General features: G+C 40.1%; 1 protein-coding gene across 1 annotated transcript in view; it reads right to left on the minus strand.

Moving 5' to 3' along the window:
• Positions 1-24,289, minus strand: part of GNS (glucosamine (N-acetyl)-6-sulfatase) — a 56,281-nt gene that overhangs the window by 23,016 nt on the left and 8,976 nt on the right. The window contains exons 4-10 of the mRNA XM_042947073.1: positions 21,188-21,253; positions 20,628-20,726; positions 18,803-18,970; positions 16,874-16,956; positions 15,504-15,622; positions 13,514-13,617; positions 7,026-7,127 (exon numbers count right to left, since the gene is read on the minus strand). Of these exons, the coding sequence (XP_042803007.1) occupies positions 7,026-7,127; positions 13,514-13,617; positions 15,504-15,622; positions 16,874-16,956; positions 18,803-18,970; positions 20,628-20,726; positions 21,188-21,253 (741 nt within the window). The remainder of the gene's footprint in view (positions 1-7,025; positions 7,128-13,513; positions 13,618-15,503; positions 15,623-16,873; positions 16,957-18,802; positions 18,971-20,627; positions 20,727-21,187; positions 21,254-24,289) is intronic.

Raw genomic sequence — 24,289 nt, forward strand, 5'->3', positions numbered from 1 at the left:
GAATGCAGAGAAATTAACGACAGCTGACACTCCAACAACACAGGGGTTAAGGGCACTGACACCCTGCACAGTTGAAGATCCACGTGTAACTGTTGGCTCTTTATTTTTTATTTTTTTTTTAATTTTTTTTTTCAACGTTTTTTATTTATTTTTGGGACAGAGAGAGACATAGCATGAACGGGGGAGGGGCAGAGAGAGAGGGAGACACAGAATCGGAAACAGGCTCCAGGCTCCGAGCCATCAGCCCAGAGCCTGACGCGGGGCTCGAACTCACGGACCGTGAGATCGTGACCTGGCTGAAGTCGGACGCTTAACCGACTGCGCCACCCAGGCGCCCCTAACTGTTGGCTCTTTAAAAACTCAACTACTGATGGCCTACTATTGGCCGGAAGCCTTACTAACAACAAAGTCAATTAACATGCTTTATATACCTATTATATGATGTGTTCTTACAGTAAAGCTAGGGAAAAGAAAATATTAAAATCGCGAGGAAGAGAATATATACATTTATGGTACTGTATTTCTCGCATCGTAAGCTTGTCATCTGTTTACGAGATGATCTGTCAGCACCTTAAGGGATATAACACACTGTACACGTAACACATATTGGTAACACTAGACATGAAAAAAGAAAAAACGAGGGTCGCCTCGGTGCCTCAGTTGGTTAAGCGTCTGACTCGATATCAGCTTGGGTCATGATCTCCTGGTTCATGAGATGGAGCCCTGCATCAGACTCTGCGCTGGCAGCACGGAGCCTGCTTGGGATTCTCTCTCTTCCTCTCTCCCTGCCCCTCCCCAGCTCGCTCTCTCTCAAAATAAACTTAGAAGTTTTAACAACAATGAAAAAATGTGAAAAAAAACCCCTCCTATTTACGGGTATAACGATTCATGCATTGGCAACACGTAATGTGGCTGCTTTATGGTGACCTAGTACAGCTGACACGAACGCTTCACAGTAGCCTAGCTTAATGGATGATTATATAACTTTTATGGCCAAAATTTATGGCACACAGTATTACAGGCATATTCATAACACAGCATTGAAAATATGGTTACATTAAAAAACTCTTACCAGCGGTGACAGGCTGACACCCAGTTTCTCCAATTTTGAGAGAGGCACAGGGCATGGTAACGTTATTCTTTGAAAGCACAAATGGCAAGAAAACTAACACATTAATTTTACTTTAAATATCACTCACCTTATGCCTACGTAAGGATAGGCCATCCATGTCCGTAGAAGCCTTGTACACAACATTCCACACAGTAAATACTTAAGCGATGCTGTTGATACATTTCTTGCTTACAGTTACTAGATTTTTACACAAAGACAAAAACCTACACAAGTTTAACGTCTGGCATGATGACTATTTTAAGGACAGAGGATCATCATAAATGTCTTCATCCCAGCATCTTGTTGAGTAGGCTGAGGAGGAGGAAGGGAGAGGCCAGTCTTGCTGTCTCCACACTGGAGGAGGTAGAAGGGGAGGCAGGCGCACTCAGTATAACTTTATGAAATACAGTGTAATTTTTGTCTTTTTTGCCATTTCTCTAAAACCGTTTCCATATGGTACCAATCCTTCTTCCACTGTTTACGTTAGCTTCAGTGCCTATATCATGGAAGGGTCCATGGCACTGAAGACGTTAAAAGCAGTCTTGAATAATGGAAACCCTTCTGCCAGACTGTCCAGTGTCAATCCTCCAAGATCTGTATCTTGAAACCCTTGACCCGCCCCCCACCCCTCCTTTTTGCCGTATAGACAATCTCTTTCACAATTTCCTCTACTGTAAATTTTGTGAAGTTAGGCACATGTGGACACAGTTTTCTCCAGTAGGAATTTATTGTTTTGGCCTTGGTGGCTTTTATAGCTTTTTCTACAACGATGACATCTTTGATGGTGTAATCCTTCCAGACTTTCATGATATTCTGGCAGGGTTCTCTTCCATAGTGTTGACAATCCTTTCACAGAGTAATGTGTGTAATGAGCCCTGAAAGTCAAGGTCCTATGACCCCCTGATCTAAAAGCTGAATTAGAGACACTGTTTGGGGGCAAGGAGACCATTTTGATGCCTTCAGTGTTGAGCTCATGGGGTTCTGGGTGGTCATCCTCATTGTCCAATATCAAAAGAACTTTAAAAGGCGGTCCCCTACTGGCAAGGTACTTTCTCCTGACTTCAGGAACAAACCATTGATGGAACCAATCCAGGAAAAGGTTCTCATTGTCCAGGCCTTCTTGTTGTACAACCAAAAAACTGGCAGCTGGTGTTTATCTTTTCCCTTCAAGGCTCAGGAGTCCTGATCATAAACCCAACTGCATTTGTACAAAACAGCAGGAGTTAGCCTGTCCCTTTCTGCCTTAAATCTTGGTGTTTCCTTCTCTTCCTTACTAATACATGTCCTTCATGGCATTTTTTCTCCAGAATTGGGAACCTCTGTCTGCATTAAAATCCTGTGTAGGCAGATACTCTCAAGGATGTTCTTAATGGCATCGGGAGCTTGTCTGCTGCCTCTTGGTTGACAGAAGCAGCTTCTTCTGTTTCTGTTACATTGGCATTTTTAAGCCACATATCTTTCTAAAATTTTCAAACCACCCTTGGCTGACATTAAATTCTCCAGCTTTAGATCCTTCAACTTCCTTTTGCTTTAAGTTGTCACATAATAACTTTGCTTTCTCTTGAATCACTTTAAGAGTCTATAGGTATGTCTTCCGTATAGCAATCCTGTACCCACATAAAAGCTATTATTTTCAATACCAGATAAAAAGGTATTTTGCAAAAGGTGTCAAGTTTTCATGCCTCCTGGCATGGCTGCAGTAATGGCCTCACGAATTTCCTTTTTTATTTTTTTTCCACAGTGGTGTTTACGCTAGATTAATTTATCTTGAAATGGTGAGCAACTATAGCGGCAGACCTGATCTACAGTACATATCCAGCAATTCGACTTTTTCTTATAATGTCATGACTTTTCTCAGCTTCTTGGGAGCATTTCTAGCATCCCAGGTGGCACTTTGTAAGAGTCCCATGGTGTTATTCAAGGCTTATGGTATTATATTAAAGGCAATGAAAAATACACGAGAACCAAAATCATTTACCACCATACCCAGTTTACTAGAGAGACAAACTGTTCATGCAGAGATGATTAGCACCACATGGCATTTTAAGCAGATACTCATGACACTTGAGTTCACTGTAACAACAACTGGAGGTGGCTAGGAAATTATACAAAAATACAGTATGTACTGCAGTTAATTTTATGCACTTATGGTTTAATCCTGCCTTGTTAAATTTTTTTACACTTCTCTCGAATGGTGTCATGTATGTTCTGTGGAAGTTTTTTTTTTAATATTTAATTTTGAGAGGCGGGGGGAGGGAGGGGGAGAGAGAGAGAGAGAGAGAGAGAGAGAGAGAGAGAGAGAGAGAGAGAGAGAGAGAGAGAGAATATGAATGAATGCAAGCAGGGGAGGGGCAGAGAGAGGGAGACGCAGAATCTGAAGCAGGCTCCGGGCTCTGAGCTGTCAGCATAGAGCCCGAGGTGGGGCTCGAACTCATGAGCTGTGAGATCATGACCTGAGCTGAAGTTGGACGCCCAACTGACTGAGCCACCCAGGCGCCCCTGTGTAAGTTTTGATAAGTGTTAACTTTTTATGAGAGATTTGTGTATATTTTATGGTAGTAAGAAATAAAATAGTATCTACATATAAATTATACATGTGTGACACATTTAACCTTTTCTTATTTTTTCAATACTTTTAGGCTACGTAGTTCATTTGCTAGTTTTTAAAAACTGTCACAAATCTCCAAAATATTTTCCAGTGTTTACTGGATAAAACCTGCATGTAAGTGGACCCACACAATTCATACTCATTCAAGGGTCAACTGCATAGTAATTTCATCCCCATAGTGAAATGGTTTTTTTCCTAACTAGAAAGGAGACAGATAGTATAAAGTTTGTATGGAGAACATTAAAAGATGTAAATTTTCCTTTTACTGATCTATAGATTCAGCATATCAACCAAAAATCCAATATGAATTTTTTCAGTTAATCTGAAAAGTGGTCTTTAAAGTTTGTATGAGAGGTGGCTAAGATCCTCACAAGGACAATGACAGAGGTGTGCCTTTACAGATTTAATTACACAGCTTTATAACAAGACAAAAATGATACTGGTACAAGGAAAGATACATGTGTGGAACAGAAAAAACAACGGAGTATTTATAGAGAAAAAAATGAAACTGAATTCCTCATACCATGCCAGAAAAACCAATTCTAGATACACCAAAGACTTCCGTGTAAGAGGGAGAAGTATGAAACTATTCTAAGAAAACCTAGGAAAATTGTTTTTGATCTCGAGGTTCAGAAGCCTTTTTATAAACAAGATACAAAGAACACCAACGATAAAAGAGAGGATTTATACATTTAACTCCTGTGTTCTCATATCTTAATGTAGAGCAAGGACAAGTCACAAACAGGGAGGACATCACGGGCAAAAAGATGCACTTCACAAGGGAAGCAACATAAAAAGCATAAATGAAAAAGGATTCACTGATCAAAAACTCAATTAAAAAATGGGCAAAAGATCTGAACAGACGTTTCTCCAAAGAAGACACAGATGTCCAATAAACACATGCCAAGATGGTCAACATCATCAGTCGTTAGGGAAGTGCACATCAAAACCACAAGGAGATACCATTTCACACCCGCTACGAAGTAATAAAAAGATAACAGCAAGTGTTGGCAAGGATATAGCAAATTTTGAAACCTTATACACCATTGGTGCAGTTGCTTAAGAAATAGTCTGGCAGTTCCTCAATAAGTTAAACATAAGTCACCATACGAAAGAGCAATTCTACTCCCAGGGGTATACTGGGAATACTGCGCTATTCACAGTAGCCAATAAGGGAAAACAACCTATCAATTGAGGAATGGATTAACAAATGTGACATATCCATACAATGGAATATTATTTGGTAATAAAAAGGAATGAAATACCGATACATGCTACGACATGATTTCTGAAAACATTATACTCAGGAAAAGAAACGAGTCACAGGGGCCACATATGATTCTATTTATGCAAAATGGCCACAACTGACAAATCTATAGCAATAGAAAGTAGATCAGTGCTTGCCTGGTGCTGGGAGAGGGAGCGAAGGTGGGGGGAGACTGCTAATATATCTGGGGTTTCTTTTTGGGAAGGTGAGAATGTTCTAAATTTAGATTATGGTACAGCTGTACAACTCTGAATATACCAAAAATTACTGAACTGTCAACTTCAGTAAACTGTACAAATTAAGTCAAGTAAGCTGTTAAAATGATTCATCTCATTAATAAAGAAAGAAATGCACACACAGTAGTAGGACCAAATAAAGTTTTGGTCTTTTTAAACCACTAGATTGGCAAGAATTAAGCTGTCTGACAGTTTCATATAGAACAAAGGGAAATCGCATACGTTGCTGCTGGGAAGGTAAATTGATGACCTCTTTATAAAAATAACTTGGTAATATCTGTAGAAGAGAACAATGTGCAGTTCCCATACCTTGGTATATACACACATGTTCACTGGAAGAAATATATAAAAATGCTCTAACAGCACTGTTCCTAAAACAAAACTAGCATAACAGAAAGGTTTATCCACTGACAAAACAGGTAATTAAGTTGTGATGCATTCATACAATGGAAATTAGGCATCTGTGAACAACATGTATCAGTTTGGAAACAATGCTGAGTTGAAAAAAGTCCCAGACTACATTCAGTAGGGTATAATTTTTAGAGTGCAAAACAATATCAAAACTAAGGTATTTCGTTTAGGAATATGTACATCATTACTAAAAAATTAAAATCCAGAGAATGGTAACCATGAAATTCAGGAAAAGGATCACTCCCACGGGGCATACAAAGGTAGGTAGGTAGGTAGGTAGGTAGGTAGGCAGGCAGGATGGGGAGAGGCATACGGGGGGGATGCACCAGCACTGGGAATACCTGCCTTCTTAAACAAGGTGATGAGTTCACGGGGATTTCTTCTATCTCGTAACTTATGTGAGTGACAGGAGTCCTCTCGTATGAAGCATATACTACCTAATAATATGTCGTAACAGGTTCAGACCAGTAAGAGTCACCTATAATGAGTCACCGTAAACCGCAGCACATTTTAATACTGATCCTCCCAACTTAATATTGATCCTTCCACAGATCCTTAGCTCTGTGCAGTGCCAGACAAACAGGAGGTGCCCAAATATTCTTGAGTTAAGTGTGTTTCCTTTAGAATAAATTCCCAGATGGAATTGCTTAATGTATTTCCTTTCCTTAAGATTTTATTTTCAAGTAATCTCTGTACACAATGTGGGGCTCGAACTCACAACCCCAAGATCAAGAGTCGCACACTCCACTGACTGAGCCAGCCAGGAGCCTCTTAATGTGTATATTCTGAAGTGAAAGGTCTTGTTAAAGACCTTTAGCCTCCTGACAGCTCATACTGATCACACTTCTGTGAACACAGTGTGAGTAGTTTTTATTTTCTCAGACTTCTGAAAATACTGGGTATAAATCTTTGTAATCTTTGCCAGTACTGTAGGCAATAAAGGCCTCCTTCGGTTAAGCATTTCTTGGATGAGCACTGGAGCAATGTTTTTGCATTTACTGTGGCCATTTCTCATTTCTCCATGAGTTGTTAAGTTACTTCTTTTGCCCACTTTTCTACTGGGATATTAATCTCTGCTTTCTAAGAACTCATCTGTTAGGACCAAGTACCCTTTTTCATGTATGTTGCAACTATTTTCTCAGTTTGTCACCTGTCTTCACTTTGTTTATGATGGTTTCTTTTTGGGGCAGTGGGGAGGGAAGGGAGGATACAGAACTCTTTATATGTGGTCCAGTCTTTTAGAAAACTCTTTCCCACCATAGAGAAGAGAAAAATTCTATTTTGTTCCCCAAATTTAATAGTTTAAGATTTAAATTTTTAAGTCTAAATTTATACACCCTGGAATTTATTTCAGAGTCTTGGCTCAGGCCTGATTGAAGGCTTTATACTCACCAAAATGGGCAATAAAGACATCCCATCCATCTGTGTCTTATTTGGGTTATATCCAGCAATGTCCAAAATAGTAGGACCCAAATCAATGTTGGCAACGAGCATCTATGAGAATGAGGAAAAAAGAAGCAATCTAGAACACAGTTTGTCTGATTTTTCTTTTTTACCTGTAATATAGCTGTTCCCCACCCCATCCAGAAGACAAACAGCATTTACTATTATTATTTTTGTATAGCCTAGACTTACTGAGGTCTACTGACTCATTGATTCAAACATAACTACAATAATTAAAAAACAACAACAACACATAAAGGTTTAATAAGACTTGTAATATAAGCCCCTGGGAAGTTATGTATTTATTCAACCTATACTGTTATTGATCAAAACATTTTTCAAAACTTCTTTGGGACTGCCCGAAGTCTGATGAATTATGAGGAAAATGTTGGGCTAATTAATTTATACAAAGTGTTTACAACTTGATTATTTCTATAGTTCACTAAATTTGATTTCAAATGAACTCCTGACATTTTTAAAAGTCTCAAATGTTAAATGCTTTTTAAATTTATTTTTTTTATTTTTAGAAAAACAGAGCACGCACGAGTGGGGAAGAGGGGCGGAAGGGGAGGGGGAGGAGGAGAGGGAGCAGGAATGGGGGTCCTGAGCCTGACATGGGACTCAATCTCACGACCCTGGGATCATGACCTGAACCGAAATCAAGAGTTGGGACACTCAACCGACTGGGCCAACCAGGTGTCCCAAAAGTTAAATACTTTTTACCAAGGAGGATATTAGCCCTTTTCATAGTTTCTCAAAGTGATTAACACATACTAAAAAATGTTTGCAATAGGCTGGAGACCACAGAAAACTTATTCCAACAGTGCACTGATAAAAGGTTCCTTAAAGAGCACAGAACTTAAATGTGCTACATAAACATTCTAGACATTAAAGTTATTGTCCTGCATTTATACCTTGCCTTATTCCTTTAGTTTATTAGACTATTTTCTTTCTGTACACAAATCCTCATTAGGACCTAAACCAGAAGAGTCTAATACAATGGGACCACATATGCAATTTAAAATTGTCTAGTGACCACATTAAAGTGAAAAAAAAAAAAAGGGGGAAATTCATTGTATATATTTTATTTAACTTGACATTAACAGGTACGTGTGGCTGGTGGCTACTGTAGGGGACAGTGTAGGCCTATACAGGACCTAAGCATACACCTGAAGTCACTTCAGTCACAGGCTAGGAAAACCTTTGAGAATGGTGAAGACAATTCACCATGGAAACTAGGGGCACTAATGTTTACCGAGCACCTATTCTGTGCCAGTATTTACCGTTTATCCTCAATTAATCCTCACCACAACTGTAGGATGCAGTATATTTCCATTTTACAGATGAGAAAATGAAAGGGAAGTAACTGAAACAAAGCCAACAGCTTGTAACTGGAAAAGCTACCATTTACTCAAAGGAAATTAAGTCTTCAACATTGTTGAGAAAACTTAGAGCGTCTTAGGAAAGGCCAAACAGGGATTCCTACCAAGTCAGGAACTTTTAATTTAAAAACAAAACCAAAAGTACAGACATGAAGGGCAAGAAAGCATCTTCAGGGCAACATCCAGGGGCCAGCTCTCCTGTGGCTACGATGGCTCTTGTAGGGCAGACCAAAATGCTTATCTTGGCTGTGAATCATTTAGTGTAATGCTGCAGCTGTCAGAAATTACCATTCAGTGGCAAGCCACTCACGGGAAAGGCAATCCGTATGTTACTGGGGAAAAAACCCACAAAAATGACGTCTCTAGAGATTATACAAGACCCAGTGTAAGAAATATCTTGCCTAATTCCAAGACTCCCAGACAGACTGAACCGCTCTGAACACAGTCAAGAAGACTGGGTATGAATACAGAAAAGATCGTGGCAGGAAAGAGCAGCACATATGTTACCTTCGGAATCAGATCAAGGCAACAAGACCCTGACACGTGACTAAAAGATCTTCAGTCATGTCTAAAACATAAATGACGTAAAGCCAATTCCACAGGTATTAGTAATAGGACCAAGGCAGTTTCATAAGAAAACAAAAAAAAAAGTAAACACCAAAATAATAAAGCCTGTAGAGATATAAAATAGTGACTGCCTGGGGGTGCCTGGGTGGCTTAGTCGGTTGGGAGTCCGACTTCGGCTGAGGTCATCATCTTGCAGTCTGTTGAGTTCCAGCCCCACGTCAGGCTCTGTGCTGACAGCTCAGAGCCTGGAGCCTGCTTCAGATTCTGTATCTCCCTCTGCCTGTGCCCCTCCCCACTCGTGCTCTGTCTCTAAGAAATAAACAAACATTAAACAAAAATTTTTTTTAAAATGGTGACTGCCTGTTTCACCAGCAATTGCCTCAAGAACCATCAGCTGTATGAACCGGGGGTGGGGGGCCTCTGTCGAGTGAGTCTGCTCTATGGGGAGACAGGTCTTTTAGGTTTCAGTACAAATCAAGAGTCCCTAAGATTCGGCCCAAGTGCCATAAACACCACCCCAGGACTCTCCGTTCCTAGCTATCTACAATAATCACATTTTTCATAAAAATAATGGACAAATTCTATTACCTTCTAGACTTTTATTTGACTAAGAGGTGAAGAGTCTCAAAATTAGCATACTATGTCAGGAGATGGTAGACTTTTAGTGGAAATGGGAGGAGTAAAGAATTCAACAGAATTACACCTAGCTCTGGTTTTTACAAATAAAAATTAGAATGGACACTATGGACCCATGATCATAATGACTTCTAGAAACATTAGCATTCAAGTTCCTAAAATGGTACTGCTTTTATAAGTATAAAGATTCATTTATGGATTGAAACCAAAAAAGCACTGACAAGACCAAAAATAAATTATTTCATAAATCACAGCCTCACTGTTTGGTAATGTTCTTAGGTTTGAAGTATACAGACATTCTGATCAAGTAAAAGCTCTGAGAAAATTCTGGGGCATGAAATCAAGGGATATCATGCCTTGCAGCTGCTTATTTTTTTTTAGCTCTAAAAAAATGACAGTGCTACAGAATTACTGAAAAAAAAAAAATAAAATAAGAGGGTTCTCAGGAGGACACATCAGATTTCCAAACAGACATTTAAGCCCTGAGAATCAAGAATTCATGTAGAGTTATCAAGGGAAGACTCAAAGCATGCCAGAGAACACCCCAAATCCATGTGGAGAAAAGCAGTGGAACCATGTAAGAGAGCAGAGAACTCTCCCCATCTTGGGCTGCTTCATCTGGGTTGACGCCTCAACCCCAGCTTCCCTACAAGTATGAAGCTAGGGTGTCACTAAGTTACACCTGAGAATCTTTCACTTACCATCTTCCCGACTTCACGTAGGGAAACAAGGCTTATTCTGTCCAGTCTTAAAGCCATTATGTCGTCTTCTTGACTCCCAGTTCAGTTCTATTTCCCCTGGATCATGCTGGTCATTTTTTTCCTGCTAACCTTTTTCTTGCTTAAAACCCTTTTGAAGAATTTCTACCACCAAATCTAAAGCTAGATTAACTTCCAGCCAGGGGAGAAAACCTCAATAAGCCAGTCTTTGGCATTCACACATACCACCTGCTTCTGATCTCCCAACAGCTAAGCCCCACTGGTCAAACGTGCCCTGTTTTGGCCATCAGCTTCTGGAGGCTCAGTTTATTATGCCCAACTCAAAACCCTGTGCCACTCACACGGGACAACTGGCACTGAGACAACTATGTTGTCAACACATGATGAACTACCCACCATCTCTGACATTCTTTGTGCACGGTGGAAGCTGAGCATTTCACACGTCTCCAACTACATCTGTCAGCACAGCAGTGCAAGACACACACACACACACACACACACACACACACACACACGGATTTTAACCACACACTTAATTTTCAGTCCTGGTTCTGCCACTTACTATGTGACCTTGGTAATTAATTAACCATTCAAGCAACAAGGATGTCCCCCAGTGTGTGTAAGGGCTGGGTAGTCTAAGCTTAGACAGTGCTTCTCTTCTAGGAACTCCCCAGATAAAAGACAAACTCAGTAGGGTGTGGTAAGTGTGAGGCCAGCTAAGAACATGGGAAGAACACCTACCCCAAGTGGGGGCAGGGGTCTGTAGAGACTTTCCAGACAGGAGTCCAAAACCGAAGCTCTAAAGGACAATTAGTGAGGTGGAAGGGGCTCAAGAGGGGCATTCCAAACAGAAGGAGCAATCAGCCATACAAAGGTGAGGAGGGCAGAGAGATGGTTCACTTAGGAAGTGAAAATAATTCAGTACAACTGCCACATTCTGTCCCCTGAACAAGCCAAGCTCATTCTCATATCTGTGCCTTCGCACTTATTGTTCTGCTCAGAATGACCTCCCACAAATCTCTGCAGGACTATATCCTTCTCAACATTCAGGTCTCTGCTCAAATGCGTCGGAGGCTCTCACTAACAAGTGTAGCTAAAGTATCTGGTTCTCCTGCACACAGGGACTTAAGAACTGATCTTCCCTGACTGCTCAGTACTGTGTATCCAAGGCTGCTGGCACAAGAAGATACTTAAATATTTTCTGAGCTATACTGTAATGGTTAAGCACAGACTCTGGAGCCAGACTGCGATACTTTTTAGCTACATTTTCTTGGGCAAACCATTTAACTTTGTACCTCAATTTCCTCATCTGTAAAAGGGGGATAGCTATCTATTTCTCATAAGGCCGTGATAGTTAAATGAATCGGTACAGCTAATACACTTAGAATAAGAGCTGTCACATATGAAGCATTTAACAAATCATACTTATTATTGAAATGGTTTTCTAAGAACCAAGTTTCATTTAGACTGCTTAGAGAAGGTGAACTTTTCTCATTGCCACTGTTAACTTGAAGACAAAAGGAATGGTTTGTTCAATGGGCAGCTGGCTGTTACATTTCACTTTGTTCTCATTCAGCCTCCTTCCGCACACTGGTTAGAAGTGGCCCCAGTAGCCCTGCTCCTTACAAATGTACACAGCTGCAGACACGTCCCTGAATCAACTCCCAACATCGAGATCAATAAAATGCTTTTTAAGATTTAATGGTCCTCCAAACTCGCCTATCTCCTTTGAAAAAAGGCCCATGTATAGGGAACTGAATTTGTACTGGGAAGTAACTGGGTTTAGGATTACAGGTCTTAGGAGAAAAAGAAAACTCCCAAGGAAATTATGAAGGCCATTTTACCTTTCTGAAAGAATTTCAACAGAATTCCATCTGAGCATTACAAAAGGAAATAAGTGAATTACAGACATTTAAACAAAATAAACATTAAACCTCCAAATTAAACTAAAGTATCTAGTATACCCAGAAAGTCTGGCCCACTTTCCAAATTTAGCTTAAACGATGTATTTACTCATTTCCTTTTGCCTCACAGAGCTGTTATCAGGAAACAAAAGACATAACTGGTAGAGCTTATCAATTCTTATCTCCCAAGCGTTAGACCAAAGTGTTTTGAATCAGGGTGCCTACAAAGTGTTTTGGATCTAGGAACAAAGTGCCTCAGTAGGAGGTACCAAGTTTGGAAAAAGACAATGAAACCAAATGGAAATGGCAACGAAAGAAAGTGGTACATTATGACAGTTCTAGGAGAATCAGTAAAGCAGAAACACATTAGCAAGGAAAAGTCCCACAGAGAGAGGAACGAAATCCTCACAAGACAGGCTTTCTAGAATGTTCTACTCAAAGTGAGGACAGATCAGCAGCAGACATCGGCTGGGAAGTCTGAAATGCAGAGTCAGAACCTGCATTTTAACAAGGTCCCCAGGGGAAATCTGCCTGAGGAGTTCTGATCTACAGGGTAGTAGGCCTCAAACCGGGCTGCCTCTCGGAATCATCTGTGAACTGAAGAAAAAAAAACAGAGGCTGGGTCTCTATTCCATCCAAGTGAGTCCATTAGAACCATTGTGGATGTTGAACCTTTCACAATTTCAGAGAGTGATTTTGAGGAGCACTGCACGGGAGAGTCACTGTTCTAGGACAAGGTAGAGATTTACAGTCTTGCAGGGGTGCCTGGGTGGCTCAGTCGGTTAAACATGTGACTTCAGCTCAGGTCATGATTTCACGGTTCATGAGTTTGAGCCCTGCATCAGGCTCTGTGCTGACAGCTTGGAGCCTGGAGCCTGCTTTGGATTCTGTGTCTCTCTCTCTCTGCCCCTCCCCTGCTCTCTCTCTCTCTCTCAAAAATAAACATTAAAAAAAAAGATTTACGTCTTGAAGGACAAATAAAAGTTATTTATCCTGATATGATATGATATGATATGGGGGTGGGGGGAATACAGTTAATGGAAGGTGGCCAGAAAATAAAAAAGGAAATCACTATTTCCAAGGCTTATAAATACACTTAAAAGATCTTAAGCCAATCAGACATCCTCCTCATAGCGGGAGAAATCTAATTAGGCTCTTCTCCAGAGAAATAACCTTCTTTTCTTAGGCAAGTGCTACCTGTAAACACCACCATTTTTTCAGGCACCTACCTTGCTTGTCTGATTTGGTTTGATCCCAGGTCCTCGAACCAACAGTGGAACTTTGATGTCAAACTCATACAGCTGTCTTTTGTCTATTGGCAAAGAAAACTGTCCTGAAAACAAAATACATGGGGTAAAGATGGAGCCAGGATAGATGTGTCACTGATTCATTTAATTGATAGTAAGAATGAAAACAACTTTGTCCTACTATTTATGGCACTTTAATGGAAAGTTTACAATCGCTCAGGTCTCTTATTACTACAAGGCAGGAAATGAGTTCATCTTTAAACAAATGTCTCAGGGGACTCGTTGGTCTAACATAGGACATATTCAGCAAAAAGAATGCCTGGAAAGTACTGTAACAAATATAATTTATGTATGTTACTCAACCTGACCACAGCTGAACGAGGTTACTCTAAAAACTGTAAATAAAGGAACGAAAACGTTTATTCGGCCTTTCCTGAATCAATCAATTTCAAGATACCAAACAGCTGATGTGAGGAAGTTCTTCCCTAAGGAATTCCAAGTAATAAATGCAAAAAGGACAGAGTTAGGAAGTCAACACTTTGCAATTTTTGAGAGAATGGATTAAAGCAACAATCATCGATGGAAGCTTCGATCACAAAAGGTTCATAAGAGAGGCTCAGGCTGATACCACATGAGCCATCAATTAGGAGCCTTGCTAAAGTGGGCCAAGCAGACACCCTCATGAAGTGATGCAACAGGAAGTACGTGTCAGTATCACCAAAGAAAGCATTCTCACTGGAAACGTGAATTTCTATTAAGATCGTAGATCTAACTACCCATCTATGGAAAACGCTGACTAAAGATAAACAAGCATCACAAGACCGCAATCAGCCAAATCTAGAATGCGAGATGTTAAAGAACAAAAAACACTTTTCCCCAATGAATTTAGTGGCAATGACAACCTTAGGGCACACAAAAAATACAGGTAGCATGTGGACTTTGTCTAGATCCCAATACATAACAGACCAGTCAGATACACAATCAATTATTGATGTACGGAATCACAATGTCTGAAGTTTTTCCAAAGCCTTCCAAGCTAAAAAAAGAAAAACAAGGGGAAGTTAAGAAGAATTTAAAAAACTGGTCACATGTAGCTAAAAATTGAAGCTGGATAATGAGGGTTATTTTACTACTCTCTACTTTGAGTGCTTCAAAATATTCACAACAAAACATTAAATGCCTAGGGGCACCTGGGGGGCTCGGTCAATTAAGCATTCAACTCTTGATCTCAGCTCAGGTCATGATCTCACGGTTAGTGGAATCAAGCCCAAGTAAGGGCTCTGTGCTGACAGCGAGGAGCATTCTCAGAATTCTCTCCACCCCCCGCACTTCTCCTGCTTTCTCTCTCTCTCTCTCAAAATAAATAAACTTAAAAAAAAAAATTAAATGCCTAATCAATCTGCTACTATGCAAGCAAGTCTCAGGTTAGCAGTTTGAAGTTTGTGAAATTTATATGTAGGGAAAGAAGCCATTGGTTTCTAAGAACATCCAAGTGGAGAAAAGGAAAGTCACAGATCTAGGGCTGACTCATATACACTTTTGAAAAGACAAGACAAAACAAAACCACACACACACAAAATCAGTAAAACTTCTTTCACAATTTCACAAGACAACCTTATCTTGGTCTTTCCTCGTAAAATTTCTTACCCCTGTATTCTCTAAGGTCTACTTGCCCTTTAAATCTAGTTCTGTTTCCTACCTCTTTCATAAAGCCTGCCTCTAACCCAGCAAGCTCACTCTCCTTTCCCAACTCCTAGAACATCAAGTAATTTAGCATATGAAATACAAATAATGAAACCTGGTCTTTCCATGCTAATGAGAAGAGCCTCTAAGCAGAGGAGTCCTGAGGACAACACCCTCCAGGCTTGGGCACCCCTATAACAGACCAGAGCTGCCTGCCAGTGCTGCTGACTGGGTGAAAGAGGAAAGGCACCTCATCAAGGTCACAGGAATACCCCAGCCTGCCCCTTACCTGTGTGATAGCCATTGTCTGAGGTATAAAAGATGTATGTGTTGTTAAGTTCCCCATTGAACTCCAATCTCTTGACTAGTTTCTCCACAAGGTCATCAACTGACAATAAAGTCTGCCACCTGGATGTAAACAGAAGGTGACAATGGGACTTCAGAAACAATGACTGAGGGAATATTATTTTGCCAAAAGAGCGGGAGCAAAGTCCAAAACAAAACAATACAAAGCCCCCAAACCACACCCCTAAAAAGCTCAAATCCCAAACTTCCTTTCCTCAAACCCCTCACTGGAAAAAACCAGAGATAATTTTCTAATTTCTAATTAGGAAATTCCAGAAGGGAAAAAAAAAAATTCCAGAATGTAATTAGTTCATTACAAATTTAATGATTTCTAGAGAAATAAATGGAGCTTTTAATAACCAGTTAGCTTTATCATCACTGGTTATGACAGCAGAAGCAACTGGAAGAGAAAACTGTCAATTCAGCACTGATGAATACAGATTAATTCAGACAGACCTATGCTACAATAAAGTTTAAGGGTCTAAACTAGGGGTTGGCAAACCATGGTGATGGGCCACAGTTTGCCCACTGTTTTTGTTTGCTTTTAAATTGTGGTAAAAAATACACGACATAAAATTTACCATCTTAACAAATTTTAAGGATACAATTAGTAGTATTAAGTATATTCACCCAGTGAAACAGATCTTCAGAACCTTTTCATCTTCTAAATCTGAAACTCTGTATCCATTAAACAACAAATTGTTTTTATATAAAGTTTTATTAGAACACAGTCATGCTCATTAATTCACATATTGCCTAGCTGGGCTCCAACAGCAAAGCTGGGCAACTGTGATAAAAACTGTATGGCCTGCCAGGCTACAATATTCACTATCTGGCTCTTCATAGAAAAAGTCTGTTATTCCCTGGTATAATCCAAATACATCTTAAGAGAGTATAATTGATTTTTAAGAATTGACTTAATGCAATTCCTTGAAATTCCAAATAGCAAAGAAAATACTTTGCTCTAGTCTAAGCCTTTGGGTCTTATACCAATATTGGGTCTGATTCTCACAAAGTGACCTTTTCTTCAAATGGATTTTTTTTTTTTTTTTTTTTTTTTTAAACCAAATGGCTCCAGTTTGCAATTATGTTAGTCCTGGGGTCCAAAGACCATCTCCTATACACCTGAATGTAAAGGAATCTCAGTCCGCTTCTGGGGCAGCGGACCCCCAACCAAAGTTTCTCCCATCAACCAGATAAAGTCTACCTTCTGACTTTATCTCAAAGATAACCATGTTGTGCAGTCCCCTGTTCATGGACTGGTTTGGAAAGGTCCTCAAAGACCATCCAGACTGATAAAGTAGCAGCTCTTACCTTTTCCTAAAGGCACTATCTAAAAACTGTATTGAAGAATTAGTCATTGGGGTCTTGGCTTGCCTAATTAACCAGTGCTTGTTCTAAAATTTAAAAGAAAAAAAAAAAAGTTAATACCAAGTTACTACAATCAAATAAACTACCAGAGTTGATAATGAAAAGGACCGTTTTATACTTCAGCAAAGAGGAACACTTAAGCAACTTCAGACTTCCTCTCCCCTGCCCCATGTGTTTGTAAAAACATGTCCTATAGATTATCACTTGTTCTTTAGCTTCTTCCTACTACCTCCCTAATGAGAGAAGGCCTGGACTCCTTGTTAGCAGCATTAAAATAGATTTGGTAAAAAAATACTGAGAAACTACTGGCTAAAAGGAGACTGAATTTGTAACTTTAAGTCTATGCTCTGGGTCTACTGCCCAAACTCCAAAAGGGTAAATATTAACTTTACCTTCCATTAAGTTTTGTCCTCATAAGCCATCATTCTATCACCCTCTATTTTCCTACCCAAGATGACCATCCTAGAGCCTTGGGAAAAATCTCATCATTGCAATTTCCTAAAACTTCAAACTCAAATCTAGAGGGTTCTTCTCATTTAAACAAAACACTCACAGTTCTAAAAAACAAAAACATTCCCATACATCATTAATTCTCTCCTCCCTCTTCATAAAGTCCCAAGCCACCATCTCCCAAACTACCATCCTCAAAAGGTTCTTAGTTAACGTGTTTGAGAAATGCTATACAGCGTATCGTCCTGCTGGGAATTCATGTTAGAACAGGAATATCTCTGAGAAATCCTATAAGAGTGACCTATTTAAAATTCCTCAACTTACTTGCTCATGGGAACTTCTATTAACTGCTTTTGAAAGTCTGAGAATGACTCTCTAATTCAAAACTCTGTTCTCTCAGCTTTAAAAATCATACTTAAGCATTTGCCTACAATGTGCCAGGCAACACGCTACTCATTTCTAGGTTCTTTAATCCATATAGCAGCTGCATGAGGAATGAGCATCTCCCACTTTAGACAGAAAAGCAGAAGTGAAGCATCTTGCTCATGTTCAGGTCACTTAGCTAGAAAACGGTAATGCTGAGTCTACTCTAAGACTCATTCTGTCTACTGGTTCACAAACAATGAAGATTTCTGGGTAACACACAGGAGGCAGTTGAGCACTTCTGTCTCTGAATCAGTGAACTGCCTATCCCCTGTGCCAAGGAAAGTATAAGTATCCTGCATGTAAGGCAAATATTTAGGTTGTGGTCCTTAATTATATTCCCTGCTCTGGCTCATATCTCCATTTAACTTCCCCTTCCAATCATTCTGCACTAAGTCACCCCCTCCTTCCCATGCCTCAGGCCTAGTGAGGGCCACCCATAGGAGGCTGCTGCAGGCCTAGCTCAGCCCCAAGAGATGTGCCTCAGACACTGAGGAGAACCAGCACAGAAATCATCAGGAGAGTGGGTGCCCAGGTGGCTCGGTCGGTTAAGTGTCTGACTTCGGCTCAGGTCATGATCTCACAGTTGGGGAGTTCGAGCCCCACATCGGGCTCTGTACTGACAGCCCGGAGCCTGGAGCCTGCTTCATATTCTGTGTCTCCCTCCCTCTCTCTGCTCCCCCACTGCTCATGTTCTAGCTTTGTCTCTCAAAAATAAATATTTAAAAAAAAAAAAATTAAAAAAAAATTATCAAGAGAGCCTGTAGTCAGGGAAGATGGCATTTCTTTAATATTCCCTGTGCACGCTCCAGCTGCTAACTACATATGCGGCAGGAAGCTTATCCGTACTTCAGAAGTAAGTTTACACTATCTATTGTACTTGAGACAGGTACAATTACCTTTAAAAGACCTGGAAGGAAAACTGACTACTGGCTCAATGGCTCCCTGACAAGTTACTTATATCGAGTGTGGTTTAATTCAAGGATTGGGGGAAGCTACCGTTCCATGGATGTTGAAGTTCTTATTTCTTGGTGCAAAGACGTTCTGGAAGGTCTTCTGGTACTGAGGTGCGGCTGTCCAAGGTGAGTGTGGTGCTGGTGTGGAGATCATCATGAAGAATGGTTCAGAGTTGGATTTGTAGTCCAGGAAGCCCAAAGAGATATTAGCCTGAGATACATAAATTCCATCATCATCGACCCTATCCAACAGTTGAGGACCTGAGAGATGCTTGTTCTCAGGTAAACAGGAGGTATACGGTCATATTCACTTTTAAGCAATCTTAAGAATTTTAACAATCTTAATCGAAACATAACCTATGTCACAGTTACTTACAAGTGTGTTGTTAGAACAAATATTTGGGTTTCAGGCAATACTTATTCAAAAAATATAAAGATACACCATCCTAAGAAAGGAATGAAGATCCTAATGATTTTACATGATCTAAAGATTGTTATGCCTCCCATAAGAAAAGAAATAGTACTATGGCCATTCAAGTATTAGCTTATATTAAAACAGCTTAGAGTGTTCCTTTGATACCTTGAAGAATGTAAAAAGAGTCAACCTAATTCACAACAGTGGGACGGGTGGATCAAGTTACCTTAATCTTATAAAAAATACACAGAGCGTAGATACGGTAAGTTATGCCAGTGAAAGCAGCTAAGCTGTATGAATAACATTAAATCCAAATACAAACACCAGGTTTTTAATTTATGTTGACTTATATTTTTCATTTGCTTATCTGGAGATACATCACGAAACTGAAAACATCTCACATACATGTTATGCTTTTAATTGTTCTAGCTGAGGGGTGCCTGGTTTAGTCGGTTAGGCATCCAACTCTGGACTTCAGCTCAGGTCACGATCTCACGGTTCGTGAGTTTGAGCCCCGCATTGAGCTCTGCACTGACAGCACAGACCTTGCTTGCGATTCTCTCTCTCCTTCTCACTCTGCTCCTCCCCTGCTCACTCGCTCCCTCTCTCAAAATAAGTAAATAAACTTAAAAAAAAAAATTGTTCTAGTTGTTATATTTTCATTTATCCCCATCACTAAAGTCAAAGGATACTTGACTGCATCGATTTCCTTTTACCATCCCACCCACCTGCTTGAGCCCTGTCAGAAGCCTGTGGTTTCTCCAACATGCCAAGCATACTCCTGCCTCAGGGCCCTCACACTTGTTGTTCCCTCTGTCTGCGGCAACCTCTCTCCTGATCTGCACAGCTCAATCTCACCTCTGTCAGTGTTATCTAAGTAACCCCCATACCCTGCCTTACTTCTCTAACCGATCACCAAGAGGGACTCTGCTTCATCTACTGAACACATGTTATGCTGGGGTCTCAAATATTTGCTGAATGAATACTCTATGGAGGGGTGTCATTAGAAACACCTTAGATAGGAAAGGAAAGTCCTAAATTCACCCAGTTTCAGTAATTTTGATATATAAATACACAATGCCTTAAGAACTCCCAATCCCTATCTCCCCACCCTCATGGTGAAGCTGCCATCTCACAGCTGGTGAATGAAACGGGGGTCAAGAGTAAAAACCTCTAAAATAAAACCTCTTCAAAGTAATCTCTATAGTCTTAGAGATTAGCCTTTGGAAAAGGGATTTGTTGCTGGAATTTCAAGAACATTAGCTTTGAGCCTGGCTTATATGCAAAGAAAAATACCCTCAGGAGTTTTTAATCAGTTGGAAATATTCCTTGGCAGTTAAAAGAAGTTATTATTCATTCACATACTCAATATGACCAAACCCAAAGGTTTCCTAGGCAGAGCCTTCACTCATTTGTAAAACAAACCTGCAAGGACAGAGCTTCAGTAACTCACCAGAACATCTGTCAGGTAGTCCACACTGTAGTTTTCACCATGCTTTCGTGCCTTCCCATTGATAGAGAGGGTATAATTATAGTATTTAGAATTCTTTTCCTATTAAGACAGGAAAGTAGAAGTTGTTATGAGGTCAGCACCCCAAACAAAAGTCAAAATCGTGCTGGGCTAACCTATACTGTTTAATTAGTGATAGGACATCAAAAAAAAAAAAAAGGCAATTAAGTCAATACTGAATCGGATTTTACATTATCTCAATACTGAATCGGATTCTTTGAAGTTTTATGAACTACTAACATAGTTTCAATAACATGTCCTAGTTTAAAATGCCACAAGTAGGTCAGGTAGAACAGCAAAACGTAGTTAAACTCTGTGTGATGCAGGAAAAATATCCTGCAGGGAGTGACTTGTAAATCAACAGACTTTGTTTTAAGGAGATAAAATAGCTACTCATAAACACAAAGCAATTTATGTGAAAAATCAGAACTAAATTAGAGAGTAAATATATTTCATATCTGTAGGGCCGCATGTAATTGCCAATGACTTCAGTAATCACTCACCAAGGCGTACCAGTAACTCCAGCCCAGAGGAACATGCTCTAGTCCACCTGCATCTGGGGCTCCATACTGAAAAGCAAGACAAGTGGGGCATCAGAAATCCTTAGACATGACCAGATCAGAAAGAAAGGAAACTTTTAGAATCTTTTTACTCTATTTTAATTTTTTTAAAGATGGGCACATTTAATTTTATTAATTTTTTTTAACATTTATTTATTTACTAGAGACAGAGCAAGCAAGCATGCACCAGTGGGAGAGGGACACAGAGAAAGAGGAAGACACAGAATCCAAAACAGGCTCCAGGCTCCGTGCTGTCAGTGCAGAGCCTGATACGGGGCTTGAATTCACGAACTGTGAGGTCATGACATGAGCCAAAGTCAGCTGCTTAACTGAGCCACCCAGGCGCCCCTAGAAATCTTTTTAGATCAGTGCCTGAAACATGATAGATGTGGGGTGCCTGGGTGGCTCAGTCAGTTAAGCATCCAACTTCAGCTCAGGTCATGATCTCACGGTTTGGGAGTTCGAGCCCCACATCAGGCTCAGGCTCAGGCTCTGTGCTCAGAGCCCGGAGCCTGTTTCAGATTCCATGTCTCCCTCTCTCTGCTGCTCCCCTGCCCGACTGTATCTCTCAAAAATGAATAAATATAAAAACTGAAACATGGTAGATGCTCAATTTTCCCAAACACATAAACCAGTCAAAAAGTAAAGAATATAATCCTAGGAATTTCTGAAGAAGGAGTTTGCAAACTAATGGCCACTAGGTCAAATCTAACCTGCCAACTGTTTTATATGATCAGCAAGCTGGGAGTTTTTTTCCAACCATTAAAAAATGCAAAAACAGGGGCACCTGAGTGGCTCAGCACGTTAAGTGTCCGACTTTGGCTTGGGTCACGATCTCATCGTTCATGAGTTCAAGCCCCATGCCAGGCTCCATGCTAACAGCTTGGAGCCTGATTTGGATTCTGTCTTCCTCTCTCTCTGCTCTGTCTCAAATATAAATAAACATTTAGGAAAAAAAAAAAAAAACCTTTAAAATACAAAAACAGGGGCGCCTGGGTGGCTCAGTCGATTGAACGTCCGACTTCGGCTCAGGTCATGGTCTCGCGGTCTGTGAGTTCGAGCCCCACGTCGGGCTCTGTGCTGACAGCTCAGAGCCTGGAGCCTGTTTCAGATTCTGTCTCCCTCTCTCTCTGCCCCTCCCCCACTCATACTCTGTCAAAAATAAACAAACATTAAAAAAATACAAAAACAATAGAGGAGTATTTTGTGACATGTGACAGTTACATGAAATTGAAATGTCAGTGATAATGAACTTTTATTGGAACACAGCTGCACTCACTGTTGATTTTTATAATGTGTATGGTTGCTTTCATGCTACAACAGCAGAGTCAAATACAGAAGTCCCCCCTTACACTATGTCACAATGCCTACGTCATTCACCTCATTTCATCTCATCACGTAGTATTTCATCATCTCACATCATCCCAGAAGAGTAAGTACAGTGCAATAAGATATTTTGAGAGAGACCATATTCACATAACTTTTATTGCATTATATTGCTATAACTGTTCTTTTATTAGCCGTTATTAATCTGTTACTGTGCCTAATTTATAAACTACACTTTATCACAGGTACATATGTACAGGTAAAAACATAGTATATATAAGGTTCAGTACTATCCATAGTTTCAGGCATCCATCGGGGGTCTGGGAAAATATCCCCCATAGGTAAGGGGATGGGGAGTGGGGGCAGAGAATTCTGTCATCACAAAAAAGACATGGCCTGCAGAGCCTAAAATATTTACTTCTGGCCCTTTCCAGAAAAAGTCCACGTGGCTTACACCACAGGGTTCATTTCCTGAGGTATTGATGGCATAGACTGAATACTCCAACTAACCTTGTGGCTCACAAGGCCAAAATAATATTATGAGCTCTCAGCCTACAACTTGTTGTGCTGATGATGAAATCTACTTTCGGAGCTCAACTTATTTGAGGAGATGAATAAATAACCATAGAATCATCCCTTTTTTCCTTGACAAGGTTTACTACTGCCTTACATTTAAGGAAGAATCCTTGAGAAATCTTCATATTTTTTTTAAAAATGTTTATTTATTTATTTTGAGAGAGAGAGAATATCCCAAGCAGGCTCTGCACTGGGGACTCAATCCCACGACCTGTGAGATCATGACCTGAGCCAAAACCAAGAGTCAGACACTTCACTGACTGAGCCACCCAGGCGCCCTAAGAGATCTTCATATTTTAATGAATTTCTCCTAATTTTATATACATTATATGATCTTTGATATGCAAAGTAGTACATGTTCTGTTTATGTTCCACATCCTTATCTCGATAACCTAGTATCTGTACTTATTTATCATGATTCTTTTTAAATAGACTCTTCTTCTTTCAAACTCACAAGGTTGCAAGTTCTCTAAATTATTGTAGGGAGGGAAAGAATGAACAGAAAATTCAGATAAGATATTAGGATCTCCAGCAACCATGGATAAAGTGTATAAGAAAATACACATCTTTTCTTTGTGCTGCATCCCCTCTTCTAGTTTTACTAGAAGAGACAACCCAAACACTCAAATAAACTATATTTCCTTTAAATTTGAACTCTAAAAGCGAAGGCCAATGTGGTAAATGTGGGGGCCATGAAATCTGGCCTTGGCAGGCTATAAGGGGTATTTCTCCATCCAGGCACACGAGAGGCCAGCATATCAACCACATAGACATATGCTTTAACGGCCTGAATATCCCAGGCTCTGAGTGCTTTCCCTTCATTACTGATCTCTCCACATATTGTTCCCATTTTTTTCAGGTTAGGACATGGGTTGTCTTAAGTTGTTACGATGCAGAAAAGATGGTAGAAGGAAAAAATTCTTCACTTTGATCTTGATAAAGGGGGAAATGTAAACAAAAATGACAAACAGCCACATGACAAGCAAAATTCTTAAAGAAAAAGGGGCAGATGCATCAGACAGCAGCAGTCATAGGACCATTTTTAAATAAATGCTATCAGGCTACTTAAAGGAAGAATTACTGGGGCACCTGGGTGACTCAGTTGGTTAAGCCTCCAACTCTTGATTTCATCTCAGGTCATGA

This window comes from Panthera leo, chromosome B4 (genome assembly GCF_018350215.1).
Source record: "Panthera leo isolate Ple1 chromosome B4, P.leo_Ple1_pat1.1, whole genome shotgun sequence".
Classification (NCBI taxonomy): Eukaryota; Metazoa; Chordata; class Mammalia; order Carnivora; family Felidae; genus Panthera; species Panthera leo.